Source organism: Danio aesculapii, chromosome 21, assembly GCF_903798145.1.
Source record: "Danio aesculapii chromosome 21, fDanAes4.1, whole genome shotgun sequence".
NCBI classification, from domain to species: domain Eukaryota; kingdom Metazoa; phylum Chordata; class Actinopteri; order Cypriniformes; family Danionidae; genus Danio; species Danio aesculapii.
This window is the reverse complement of record NC_079455.1, coordinates 26,999,649-27,012,743: the sequence shown is the minus strand read 5'-3', so window position 1 is coordinate 27,012,743 and position 13,095 is coordinate 26,999,649. Positions and strand designations below refer to the sequence as shown.

At 36.2% G+C, this 13,095-nt stretch overlaps 1 protein-coding gene across 1 annotated transcript; it reads left to right on the top strand.

Annotated features, from left to right (window-relative positions):
- Window positions 1–12,343, top strand: wdr5 (WD repeat domain 5). Its single transcript, XM_056446507.1, has 14 exons — window positions 1–198; window positions 1,683–1,813; window positions 1,991–2,099; window positions 4,378–4,451; window positions 4,697–4,786; window positions 4,961–5,050; window positions 7,840–7,923; window positions 8,055–8,110; window positions 8,206–8,252; window positions 8,471–8,546; window positions 8,658–8,691; window positions 8,781–8,855; window positions 8,956–9,043; window positions 10,813–12,343. The coding sequence occupies exons 2-14, from the start codon at window positions 1,733–1,735 to the stop codon at window positions 10,911–10,913; spliced, it is 1,005 nt and encodes a 334-aa protein (XP_056302482.1). The 5' UTR covers window positions 1–198; window positions 1,683–1,732; the 3' UTR covers window positions 10,914–12,343.
- The last annotated feature ends 752 nt before the right edge of the window (window positions 12,344–13,095 follow it).

Below are 13,095 nucleotides of genomic sequence, written 5' to 3'. Positions count from 1 at the left end.
TGGTTGTCACTGCCACATTACCGCCTGAGCCTGCGGTAGAGAGGCGCTCATCCACCATCGTATTTAGCTCGATCACTAGCTCATTACATGATCAAAACAGACTGTCTTGCGATTCATGAATAAATCTCTATTCAAACCAAGCAGTGGACTCATCCAAAAAGTCGAAAGCAACTCTTATTGCCCGCTTATCAGCCGCCGGTAAGTGATTTTACTCGCTGCTTTTGTTGTCTGAATGTATGGAGAAAGACAGTGAGGCATGTGTGCTGAGAAAAACAATCCATTAATATGTACTTCAATTATTTTACGAGGGATGGGACGGAGGACCTAATCGATTGCGGTAAAACCACGAGTTTGTATAAGAAAATGTGTAAATGTGGGTATATTTCAAGGGTTGCAGGTGGTCCATGGTTGCTCTGAGGCCCTGCGTCTCTCAGATAGCCTAGCAGCTAACAGTAATGCTGTTTTCATAGATCTACCTCTGACAGAGACACGAGTTTTGGAAAATATGCCTGCATTTTAGTGTTTTTCCAGGTGATTTTAAACTTGCTTTTTTGTTTCCGTTGCAAACAAACATGTCATCGATCAACCATTATTTTATTGAACTCTTGTTCTAATTTGGTCATTTTTGTAGTCTATTTTCTTTATTGATTGTAAAGTTTTAATAATAGTTGATAATTTGTTCTGGTTGCTTATATAAATTGTGCAAAACTGTGTTTACACGTGCTTGTATATGCACACATCCTCCCAGAATCATCATTTAAAAAGTACAAATTCATAATTTTTAAATGGAAAAACGAAACATTTTAGTTTATACTAATCTATTAATCATATTTGCATACCTTTGGTGCTCTATATGGAATGTTGCCATTTCTAGCTGCAATCCCTCAATAATCATGTACAGCTGTGATCTTAGTGATATTTCCAACGCAAAAGAGATTTAACAGTTTAATCCAGGAAATGATATTAGGGTCAAATCCAAATTTTTCAAATGTTAAAGTGATATTTCACACATATGAAATCTCCCATTGTTTACTCATCCACCACTCGTTCCAAAGCTGCTTGACTTTCTTCTGTTGATCACAAAATAAGATATCTAAAAACCCTTTGACTTCCATAGTATTTTTGTTTCATCCGAGGATGTCAATGATTGCTTTTTTTCCTCTGCATTCTTTCAAATATATATCTGTTGAAAAGAAGAGGTTTAGTACCACTTGGTGTTTGTGGGAAGTGATGAGTTTTTTTTTTTTTTTTTCTCTCTTTTATATCACGCATACTATGTATACAATTTTGGGAAACCACAATACTTGGAGCACCGGGGCAAAATGACCCATGTATGATCACAAAAGGATGTGACGCATATACGCATGCTAAATAAGCCAACATGTGCTCATTGGTTTTACCTGTAGACCTAAATAAAATGTTTTTAAACCTGTAACACGATTCTTAAGCGATTTTCCCAAATGTTGATTTGAATGATTGAAACACCTAATTCCACCATTTATTGTGTCGTTGGAGTTAGAAGACTAAATCAAAATTCATCTGTTCTGTGAGAACTCCGCTGCATCACAACCCCCCTCGTGCCTTTTCTCTTTCTTGCTTAATTTTAGAATAAAGACTTCTGCTAAATGAATACATGTAAAACCTCATAAACACTCATTAGTACTTCTCCTTTTGCCGGTCAGATTGACGTTGAACTTGCTTCTGTAAACCCATTCTCTCCAACTTGGTCGCCATGGCAACTGAGGAGAAGAAACCAGACACAGAGGCTACTAAAACACAGCCGGCATCAGCTGCCTCCGCCAGCCAGAGTAAGGTAAAGAAAAAAAAAAACACTGTTGGAAACGCCCGTCTGTGACTAGTTTTCTGCTTGTTTTTCATATTGTGCTTTGGATGTACTGTGGTAAAAATGGTATAGCAACCTTTGTACAGATCTACTTTCTATATGATCTGTGACAATGTCATTGTTGATGTGTATTCTGCTCTATCTCAGTCAGCACCTGTCAAGCCAAACTACACCTTGAAGTTCACATTGGCTGGGCATACAAAAGCAGTTTCTTCAGTCAAGTTCAGTCCAAGTGGGGAGTGGCTCGCCAGCTCATGTAAGTACTTGTATTAATACAGCACTTGTACTAATAATTATAGCATATAGTATAAACAAAGGCATCACACATTTTTTTTTGTTAAACGCCATTCTCACAAAAGCTATTTCTAAAATATATTTCTATATAGTTCTCTGATAGTGGTAAAAATGATGGTAAAAAAATAATATATTTATATATACAAATACATTCATTCATTTAATGAAATGCATGCATATACACCCACTTTATTAGGTACACCTGTCCAACTGCTCGTTAACGCACATTTCTAAACACATGGCATCAACTTAAAGCATTTAGGTATGTAGACCTGGTCAAGACAAAAGGTGATTTAAGTGACCTTAAACGTGGCATGGTTGTTGGTGCCAGATGGGCTAGTCTGAGTATTTCAGAAACTACTGATCTACTGGGATTTTCAAGCACAACCATCTCTGGGGTTTACAGAGAATAATCTGAAAAAGAAAAGAAAAAAATCCAGTAAGCGGCAGTTCTGTGGGCGCAAATGCCTTGTTGATGTCAGAGGAAAATGGCCAGACTGTTTTGATCTGATAGGAAGGCAACAGTAACTCAAATAACCACATGTTACAACCGAAGTATGCAGAAGAGCATCCCTGAAAGAACAACATGTCAAACCTTGAGGCAGATGGGCTACAGCAGCAGAAGACCACACAAGGTGCCACTCCTGTCAGCTAAGAACAGGAAACTGAGGATACAATTTGCACAGACTCACCAAAATTGGACATTAGAAGATTGGAAAAAACGTTTCCTGGTCTGACGAGTCTCGATTTCTGCCTCAACATTCGGATGGTAGGGTCAGAATTTGGCGTCAACAACATGAAAACATGGATCCATCCTGCCTTGTATCAAGGGTTCAGGCTGGTGGTGTAATGGTGTGGGCAATATTTTCTTAGCACACTTTGGGTCATTTAGTACCAACTAAGCATCGTGCCAGCATTGTTGCTGACCATGTCCATCCCTTTATGGTCACTTCCAACAGGATAACGTGCCATGTCATAAAGCTCGAATCATCTCAGACTGGTTTCTTGAACATGACAATGAGTTCACTGTACTCAAATGGCCTCCACAGTCACCAGTACTCAATCCAATAGAGCACCTTTGGGATGTGGTGGAACGGAAGATTGTGCAGCTGACAAATCTGCAGCAACTGCGTGATGCTATCATGTCAATATGGACCAAAATCTCTGAGGAATATTTCTAGTACCTTGTTGAATCTATGACATGAAGGATTAAGCAGTTCTGAAGGCAAAAAGGGGTCCAACCCAGTACTAGTAAGGTGTACCTAATAAAGTGGCCAGTGAGTGTAAGAACATTGAAATAAAATGAAATCTTTTTTTATAACGATTTGAATTTTTTTTTATATCACTTTATAGGACTTAAAATGTAGCTATTTTGTCATTTTGAACTTAAATGTTATGAAGTTTAAATCTTACAGAAAATAAAAATTATCACATCATTATACAACTGTTATTTAACGCTTTAATTCTAAAAATCCAAATAAAGACATCGCTGTTCAAAGTCAAATTGTTCTTTCATCAGTCTTTGAGATTGCCAGTGTATAATATTATTGTTTCTGGCTTGGGTTTAGTTTGCTTAAGGCTTTTTATTTTATTATTAATTTACATTATACCTGCTTATTTTACTTGTTTTTATGTGAATGAACGTCTGTCATTTTGGATTGGAATTATTGTTAATAAACATACTCGTTGCCATATTTCAGTTCTAAACTATGAATATTTACACCACTCCTGTTAGTTCACTGCAGAAACTGAAAGTTAAAATGGATGGCGCCTTCATGCCTCTGTTGCTGCATTGTCGATGCATATTCTTTCAGAGAACGTGAGAGTTGAATGCACTTATGAGTCATATCACCCTGATATCATCTCAGACTATAAGCACACAGCTTTTCAGAGAATACACAGAATACTAAAGCATTGCAATCTCTTTCATTTTAAGATTTTAGTTTTATTTTGATTGCAGCTTTATACATTTTATTTATTTATTTATTTATTAGATTTATTGATCCCTTGAACCACCCTCAAGGAAATCCTGGTGTAGAAATCTTGAGAAAAACAACACAAAGCCATGGTGTTGTAATTCTCTCTCTCTCTCTCTCTCTCTCTCTCTCTCTCTCTCTCTCTCTCTCTCTCTCTCTCTCTCTCTCTCTCTCTCTCTCTCTCTCTCTCTCTCTCTCTCTCTCTCTCTCCTCTCTCTCTCTCTCTCTCTCTCTCTCTCTCTCTCTCTCTCTCTCTCTCTCTAGCTGCTGATAAGCTGATCAAAATATGGGGTGCATATGATGGCAAGTTTGAGAAGACGATATCTGGACACAAACTTGTGAGTTTCTTGTGTGTTTTGTTGGTATTTCTGTCATCATTGTTTCACTTCCACTGTGTTATCTTTATTTGCTATTAGTTGTTAGCTTTATTTCTATTTGAACTTTGCCTATACATCACTTTGGATCCACTCATAGTGTTGAAAGTTCTCTATAAATAAAATTGAGTTCCTCAAAAAATCGGGCTTCTCAGTGAAGTTTTACTGTACCAGGTTGCTGAAATGAGCTGGATTTGTTTCTCCTGCAGGGCATCTCAGATGTGGCCTGGTCTTCAGACTCCAACCTCCTGGTCTCAGCCTCTGATGACAAGACTTTGAAGATCTGGGATGTGAGCTCTGTAAGTCGAGGCAAAACTAAACATTCGAAAGTAAAATGTAAAACCTGAACTGTTTTAAAAGCAAGCAGAGGAAGCATACTGATGCTATGTGCATTCAGTTAGAGTTATTTTCTCCTAGATCAGTATAATCTTATCATCAGTTTCATTTTGTTTTGTTGTTTTTGTCATCACCAGGGGAAGTGTTTAAAGACGCTGAAGGGACACAGCAATTATGTATTTTGCTGTAACTTCAACCCCCAGTCCAACCTCATTGTATCTGGATCTGTAAGTTTGTTCACTTTATAGTCTTCTTAATTCAGGCATATATAAATATTGGAGGTGTAAATCCCTGGGCTTTCTGCCTATGGTGTTCTACATCATTTCATGCATAACTTATAAAGTATATTCAACTGTGGATGGGAAAGTTTGACACGTGCACCAAGTGTTCTTATTCTGTTTCTACATCTTTATTTACATTGAGGCTAAAATAGTGTTTTCTAAAAGCTTTAAGCATCTTCCCACACTTACACAGATACAGATTAAATGTCAAAATATCCATCTCAGTGAATATCCTTATAAGCACAGTCAGTTATGTTTGTTCAAATGCAAACTGTTAAGAGAGAAAATGCATGTGTATTAGTATATTTGGTTCATGCATTTTGTCTTAACTTGACTGCAGCTGTTAATCAAATGGCAAAAGTCAAAATCACCCACTGTCTGTAAGGAACTATTTGTAGTGCTACTTTACATTTTTATTCTGTTTTTGTACTTAAATTCTGTACCTCATTTAATTAGTTTTTTATCTTCAATTATACTTATTTGTCTTATATACTGAATGTTTAAGTTAACTTTATGATAATTGCATTTTTTATAATTTTTTTGGAAAAAATATCTTCGGAGATTTGAAGACAAACAACCCAAACAACGACATAACTAGCGCCTGAACTATCATAGTACGATGCATTGTTTGGGAAATGATCGATGTGACCAGTGTTTCCCCAAAACCGTAGTTTCTATGTCGCAGATCCATCGCTTGAACCTCGTTAGTTAGGCTTAGACTCGTAAATTAGAACCTCCATATTGATGCTCCAAACAGGGCAGAGTAACAACTTTAGTTGTTTTACACACTCACACACACACACTTAAAAAAATCCAATATTAGGTTTAGTAAAAACATGCACTCGTTTTCTATAATAACTGAAATATATGTAAACGGCACATATAGGACCAATGTTTTATTTACAAATATTATTGAGAACATTTTCATTTTCTATGCTAAAACATAAAACTACTTAGCTAACACTCTAATTGCATATATTTAAATTGTTTATGGGTGTAATTTACAGTAGGCCATTTTTACAGAAAAGTAATAATAATAATTATCATTATTATCATTGTTATTATTATTATTAAGTAGGATATTGTTTATTTATTTTTTATTTGATTTTTATTTTTTATTTTTTTGAAAAGTCTACTTTTACAACTGTGACATTCAAACCACTGCAGAAATGTTCTAACCACTTGTCCCATATTACAGACACATATTTTTAAAATAAATAACCTACTATAAATTTAAACCATTAACGTATGCTATATATTTTAGTTTTCACAGGCTTTGGAGACGTAATGTAAATTACGCTTTTAAACAACAGTCACCTATAGCTTTGGTCATGAGCCACGGCTGCGTTTAAAATGTCAAATGTTTTCAAAGTGCACTACGAAGGAAACAATTGTCTATATGAAGATCGTTAAAACTGAACTGTAAAAATACTTTGAAACAAATTACAAAATACTTTGAAAGCAAAATGTTCTTTTTAATCATTCAGAGTTAAAATGTTAGAATATTCTCAACAGATGGGCATAGGGGGATAACTGGAGCACAATAATAGAATAATAATAATAGAACAAAACCAGGAACTATGCTTAACTACAGCTCTAGAGGTATAGTTACAAGCGAACAAGTTTGTGAAATGTTCTTTAGAACGATGGATTTGGGAAATGCTAAATCAACGAACTATGTTCGTAACAACGGAACATACGACCTTCGTTGGCTAGCGATGGTTTTCGGAAACGCACCCCAGATTGGTATTGCTCATTTTAAAATCTTTCCCACTGCGATCCATAACAATAACCTGATACTTTTTAGTAATGGCACCCCTCTCTACTAACCCGATCACAAAATTAACAAAACAAAGAGTCAATAACAAAGTTGTATTGAAAAATCAAAAGAAAGCTCACAAATTAAGAGTTTCTGAGGCAATAACTACATAAGATATACAACAGCATTAACAAAGCAGAACTTAAACAATTTAAAGCTCCTATTCAAGTGATAATGCAAATCAAAAATGTAAAACCTCACAAGATCCCACACACAAACACTGTTCTAGTGAAGACATGCTGTTTAAGTGTACACTGCTCTTCTCATCCTCCAATCAGTGAGCAGTTCATCATTAGCAACAGGTGATGGTCATTATCTTCTACTAGAGTAGCGTAGAGCAAAGAAAGAAAGGAAATACAAAACCGAAGCAAATGCGTCTTGGAATGAAACAACCTCTTTAAGTGAAGTTTCAAGTGAGCAGTGACATTTCCAAAACTTTGCATTTACAAATTGCTGATCACTTGGTCAGAGGGAATAGTCATAACCAGCATCATTTGATTTGTGACAAGAGACACCAAACACTATATTTAAATGGTCAGTAGCAGCCACCGCTGTATTGTTAGTTTGCAAGACTAAATCATTTTTATACCACTTTAAGAAAAAACACATGAAATAGTAGTATCCTTGTCAGTAGAAGAGGTCCAGAGGTTCCTCACATTTGGTTTCAGAGATGCGGTACTGACCTGGAATAAAAAACTATGACATCAATGCGCAAATATAGATATAACCACACATTAATTGGTATTAAACTTCAGTGTAAAGGCAAGCCAATCTGCGCCAAACAACACCATGCCCTGCAATGGAAAACTGGCTTTTGAGTTCAGAGTTGTTGTTTTGTTTTCTATTCTTGAAAATTCTAATCAATTACTTCATACGTTGTACCTCTAATACATGTTAATGATTCTCTTTAATGCAGTTTGACGAGAGTGTGAGGATTTGGGATGTTAAAACAGGGAAATGTCTGAAGACACTTCCAGCACACTCTGACCCTGTCTCTGCGGTTTGTGCTTATTTATTTATTTTTTTTTACTTGATCTGGATGCTCAAATTCACAATTGTGTACAATTGACATCATTAACATTTAAGTAATTACTTTGAATTATAAATGTGTATTTGTTGTTTTTCTTCTAGGTTCATTTCAATAGAGATGGCTCGTTGATTGTGTCCAGCAGTTATGATGGACTTTGGTGAGTGAACTTTGGCTGTAAAAAAAAATCAAGTGAATAAATAATTCAGGAATGTATAACTAACAACCATACCCACTTATCTGACTTTTCAACAGTCGTATATGGGACACAGCATCTGGCCAGTGCCTTAAAACACTCATCGGTAAGTTGATCAGCCTTTAAAATTGGTATGAACAAGGGCTTCTGTGTAAATGGCAATCATTTGTGTTTATAAGTCAGTTCTCATCTAACATGCATGAATAACAATTAAGCCAAAAAGAAACCAGTAAACACAATGTAAGGCACATTAAGTAAGCACAAAGACATTTAAAAAATGCATAAACAATCATTAAAATCTATACATTTGCATATTTTCATCAGATGATGACAACCCACCAGTGTCATTTGTGAAGTTCTCTCCCAATGGTAAATACATCTTGGCTGCCACTCTGGACAAGTGAGTCAAGGACATTTTGATTATTCTTCACATTTTATAGTATTGTTTTAAAGGACAGAGAGACTTTAAAGTAAATTCTATTAATCCACATGCATTCCCTTCATATATTAGTACTTTGAAGCTTTGGGACTACAGCAAAGGAAAGGTAAGTTTTTTTCAGTTTATTTAATGCATTGTTTTAATAATAAAGAAGTTCTCAATCGTTGTATAACACTAAAATTTTCTCTTTTTTAGTGTCTGAAAACTTACACCGGTCATAAAAACGAGAAGTACTGCATATTTGCTAATTTCTCTGTCACTGGTGGAAAGGTTTGTTGGTTCTACAATTTACTAATTCATTGCCTCTCTCAACATGCTAAGACTTTTGTTTTTCTACATGAGCATGTGAACTGAAATGCTTTCTTTTTAGTGGATTGTCTCCGGCTCAGAAGATAACATGGTCTATATCTGGAACCTTCAGACCAAGGAGATCGTACAGAAACTACAGGGCCACACAGGTAAGAGCAGAAGTTCAGTGGCTGTTAACAAAGCATTTTTACCTAGAGCTTAAAGTACTTCCTGCTAATAGTACCAGCTAAGCAGTGCTTCATTACAGATTTGTTGTATTTGAATGATATTTTTAGTGATGTGCAATAATGTAAAAAAAATGTGTTTAAATGGTTCACAATTTGGATTTCTGATTAAACTATGTATAATGAGATGGCAACAGCGAGGAAAAAAAAATTCATGTTTGATGTCAAGACAAAAAGACCGTAAACCGGATGGGGAGAAAAAAGCTGATTAAAACTAAAAATCTAAAGCGTCATCAGCAAGCCAGGGAATCATCCTGAAATTTTCTGTAAACTCAATCTTTTTTTATTTACCCGAATGTTTTTGCTTAACTGAAACTGTGTAGCCTCCTGCTGACCCTTAGAGAACTGACTCAGTTAGATTGTACATAAATTGGATCAGTAACATGATCATGGCATTGATTTTTGTGAGTTGTTTCCTCACGCGTTTTATTTAAGCTGCGGCTAGCTGGCCTGATCTAACTCGTGCTAGGTTCACATGGGCTGTCTGCAGTGATCGTCATGACAACAGTCATTTACAGTGTACCTCTGCCACAAAACAAAAACTTAATCAGGACGATGTGATTTATTTCTTACTGTAAAGATACTGTAGTGCTATAATCTCTGCTTATCAGGGTGTCGCAAACTGCCTTGAAGTGAACACAAAATTTGCTGTCAAAATCAACACTGGATCACTCGCGCTTGACGCTTCATCCGCGTCTGGTGTGAATATACTATATTAAGGCCCAATCTCAAGTCTACCCCTTAGCCCTTCCCCTTACCGTATTCTCTTTAGCTTGAAGGCTAAGAGGCAGGGGTAGATACCCCTTCGAACTGAGACTTTTCAGGACCATACTTGAAACCAAGGGGTAAGAAAATTTCCCACAATACACCAGCCACAATGGCAGTATAGCTGCACCCAGAAGTAAGGAGATCTAAATTAGAATTTTTTTGTCATTATTATGAATTTTTACAACAAATAAGCACATGTTTTAATACATTCATAACCACGTTTGTGTTTTATCGTCATGCTTTTAAAAAAAAAAAAACGTTGAAATAAAAACAGCTAAATTTCGCTATATATAATCCATAATAACAACTTTTCACAACAGCAGTCCCACAACATGCTGTCACTCTATAACACTTGAATACCCTGTCAGAAAAGCCTAGTGGCTGGGAATGACCTTTTAACAGTGTCTGCTGTAGTGTTTGTGTGTTTACATAGATAAATATAGCCACTGAGTTAATGCACAGTACAGTTACGATCTTATTGCCACATTATATTATGATAATAACATTAGATCGCTGCCTTCAGTGATTTGCTGAAGTTAAATACTAAAAAATAACACAACTGGAATAACTACAGCAGGCGCAATCATCTTATCTCATATGAAGCAAGAGATTGCGATGACATATGATGACGTGTGCGGGCTTTGTAGTGCTGTCCCATTTGTTAGGGGTAAATTTTGAAGCCCTTCCCCTTCAGACTCCGTTTCAAGGGTCATGAGGAAGGGGTAGTGGTACAAAAAAGAATTAGGATTGGGCCTAAGTGTTGTTTAATGATTTTAATGAAACTGTTATTGTCTCTTTTAAAATTCTAAGTTTATGTAGATTTATTGGATTTCAATTATATATCCAATACAAATCCAATAAATGGAGAAATTTTCAAGTGATATTTTTTCACAGCTGTATATATTAACGATATGCTTTGTTTGCAGATGTGGTGATCTCAACCGCTTGTCACCCCACAGAAAACATCATCGCATCAGCAGCACTAGAAAACGACAAAACCATCAAACTTTGGAAGAGCGACTGCTAAGCCTGAAGCTTGTTTTACTTTAATATTTTGTTCTTTTTTTAATTTTGTACTATTCATTTGGTGGGGGGAGGAGAGACTCGTTTTTCATTTGAAAAGTCACGCTAGACAAGAAGACTGATGAAAGCGCCCTTCCCCAACACACCCTGTCCTAACACGGTGCCCTCTCTGTGCACTAAAACTATCACTTTCTCTCTGCCTTGCCGCCAGCTTTTTCACCAGTTTAAGCGTCCAGCAAAACATTGATCCAGTCTGTAAATTTAGGCAGCTTTGTTTCAACTCCACAAAACTAATAGGACAAAAAGTGTGTTCATGTCTTTTTATTTCTGTAAGTTTTGTAGAAAGACACTTGTGTCTCTATCAGTTGTTTGCACACTTCCTGAAGCCAGCAGAACGCCTTGGGCACATTTTAAGTGGCCATTTTAACAGAAATGTTTGAAGTATTACATTTCAATGCCTGCATTTCTAGGAGCGATTTGCACCTTCACTCCATCATTTGGCTGAAAATATGTCTCACAAACTGCTGTGAACGCCTCAAAGACTTACCTTGACTTGTACTGATGTCTAATCAAACCTCCCGTGTATGAAATGTTATCTAAATGTTTTGAACATCCACTATTTCATGTTCATTTCTGTACAGCGCACAATTGCAGATGATAAAGCAGCAATTAAAACAATTCATTGTGTAATAGTTGCTAAGCTAGTTGTTTATGGTTTTCAGTGGCTTTCAGTGGCTCAATGTGGTCTAGGCAGTGCTAATAATAAAACTACTCTTTCGTTATAAAGGCTTTTTGCAGTTACACACATAATGTATGCCAAAACTTCACTTTATTGCAACACTTGTATCTACCTGTAACACCTGTTTATATAAGTTTTGGTGCTTTTGAAAAATAAAACCGTATAATACATCGGGATGAAGTAGCAGTTTGGTCAGAGCGTTCAGTGAAAATATTATTGGTTAAATGGAAGAGGAAAAAATATATAACTGAACAGTATGGTGTAAGAAATATCCAGTTGTTAACTAACTTATGCAAGGAGGAGTGTTGCTGAGAACTGAATATGCCATAATCTTATATCTTGTGACCAAAAGCAGTCTCGATGTATTTAGAGCCTTGAGATGTTTTCTGTACCTGACACTCTTTGTACATACTTGCAGCTTCTCTGTTCTTCAATATGTTTACCTCTGTTCTGTGGTCTTATTAACTGTCTCAAGTAGCCGATAGTTCTTCAAGCGTGTTTTGTTTTTCCTGCTCGATGTGGATGATGGTTTGGCATAAACCCATCTTCTGCATTTGGACTTTGTTCTTTCGTTTTTTGGTTGGATTTCCGGTGCACTGCAGTGATGACAAGGGCCGCATGAGGAATTGTATCTGTATTGCATTTAGTCACTTTGGACGTGACCTGTGACTCAATAAAGATTTTTTTTACCTGTGTTAGTGCAACATCATCCGTGCATTTAGATAAATCATTTTCATTAAATGTTTTTATTCGATACATGTTGGATACAATTATTGGTACCTCTTAGTTCAAATTTTCCAAGATTTCTACATTTTCCTTAGTCATTTTCCAAAATAAGAGCTCAAACATTTCTATAATGCCTGACCAGTTTGAGAAGAGGCCATTCTTCCATAAAGAAACTCGGGATCCCTCAAATTAACTGGTCTAGGGGTGTCCTGCTGAATTTAGCTCCAACTTGCTTCAATGCATTTGCCAGGAAGTTTCTAGCATATCTAGTAAGAGCTTGATTACCTGGTTCAGGTGTGTTTGATTAGGGCTGGAGCTAAACTCTCTAGGGCGCGGTCCTCCAGGACCAGGGCTGGATTTAGTTATTTTGGGGGCCCTAAGCAATTCGAGCCATGAGACCTGGAAGTCCTACAGTAATATGCACACTTTGTTTTTGTATTTATTTATTTATTTAGCTGTCTTTTTCTTTTATCTCTCAGTCTTGCCTTCACATTTTTATCTTAACGCATTCTCTACATTTTTAAAAGATTTGTTTACTAAAAATCAATTTCCAACTAAAAATAATGAATAAACGTTTGTTTTTCAAAATTTTCATCTGATTTGACTGCTGAACTAATCCATGTTTAGGGGTGGGACACATTTGCACAGATGTACTAATTAAGGTCAATTTGTTAGACCTTTTCCTATAAAATATGATAGAAAATGTCAGCTTACCTCTTTC

Coding starts and splice junctions, on each gene's coding strand:
- wdr5 (XM_056446507.1), top strand. CDS start 1,733: ATGGCAACTGAGGAGAAGAAACCAGACACAGAGGCTACTAAAACACAG. Junction 7,924..8,054: donor ACTCTGACCCTGTCTCTGCG/GTTTGTGCTTAT, acceptor TTTTTCTTCTAG/GTTCATTTCAATAGAGATGG. Junction 9,044..10,812: donor GAAACTACAGGGCCACACAG/GTAAGAGCAGAA, acceptor CTTTGTTTGCAG/ATGTGGTGATCTCAACCGCT.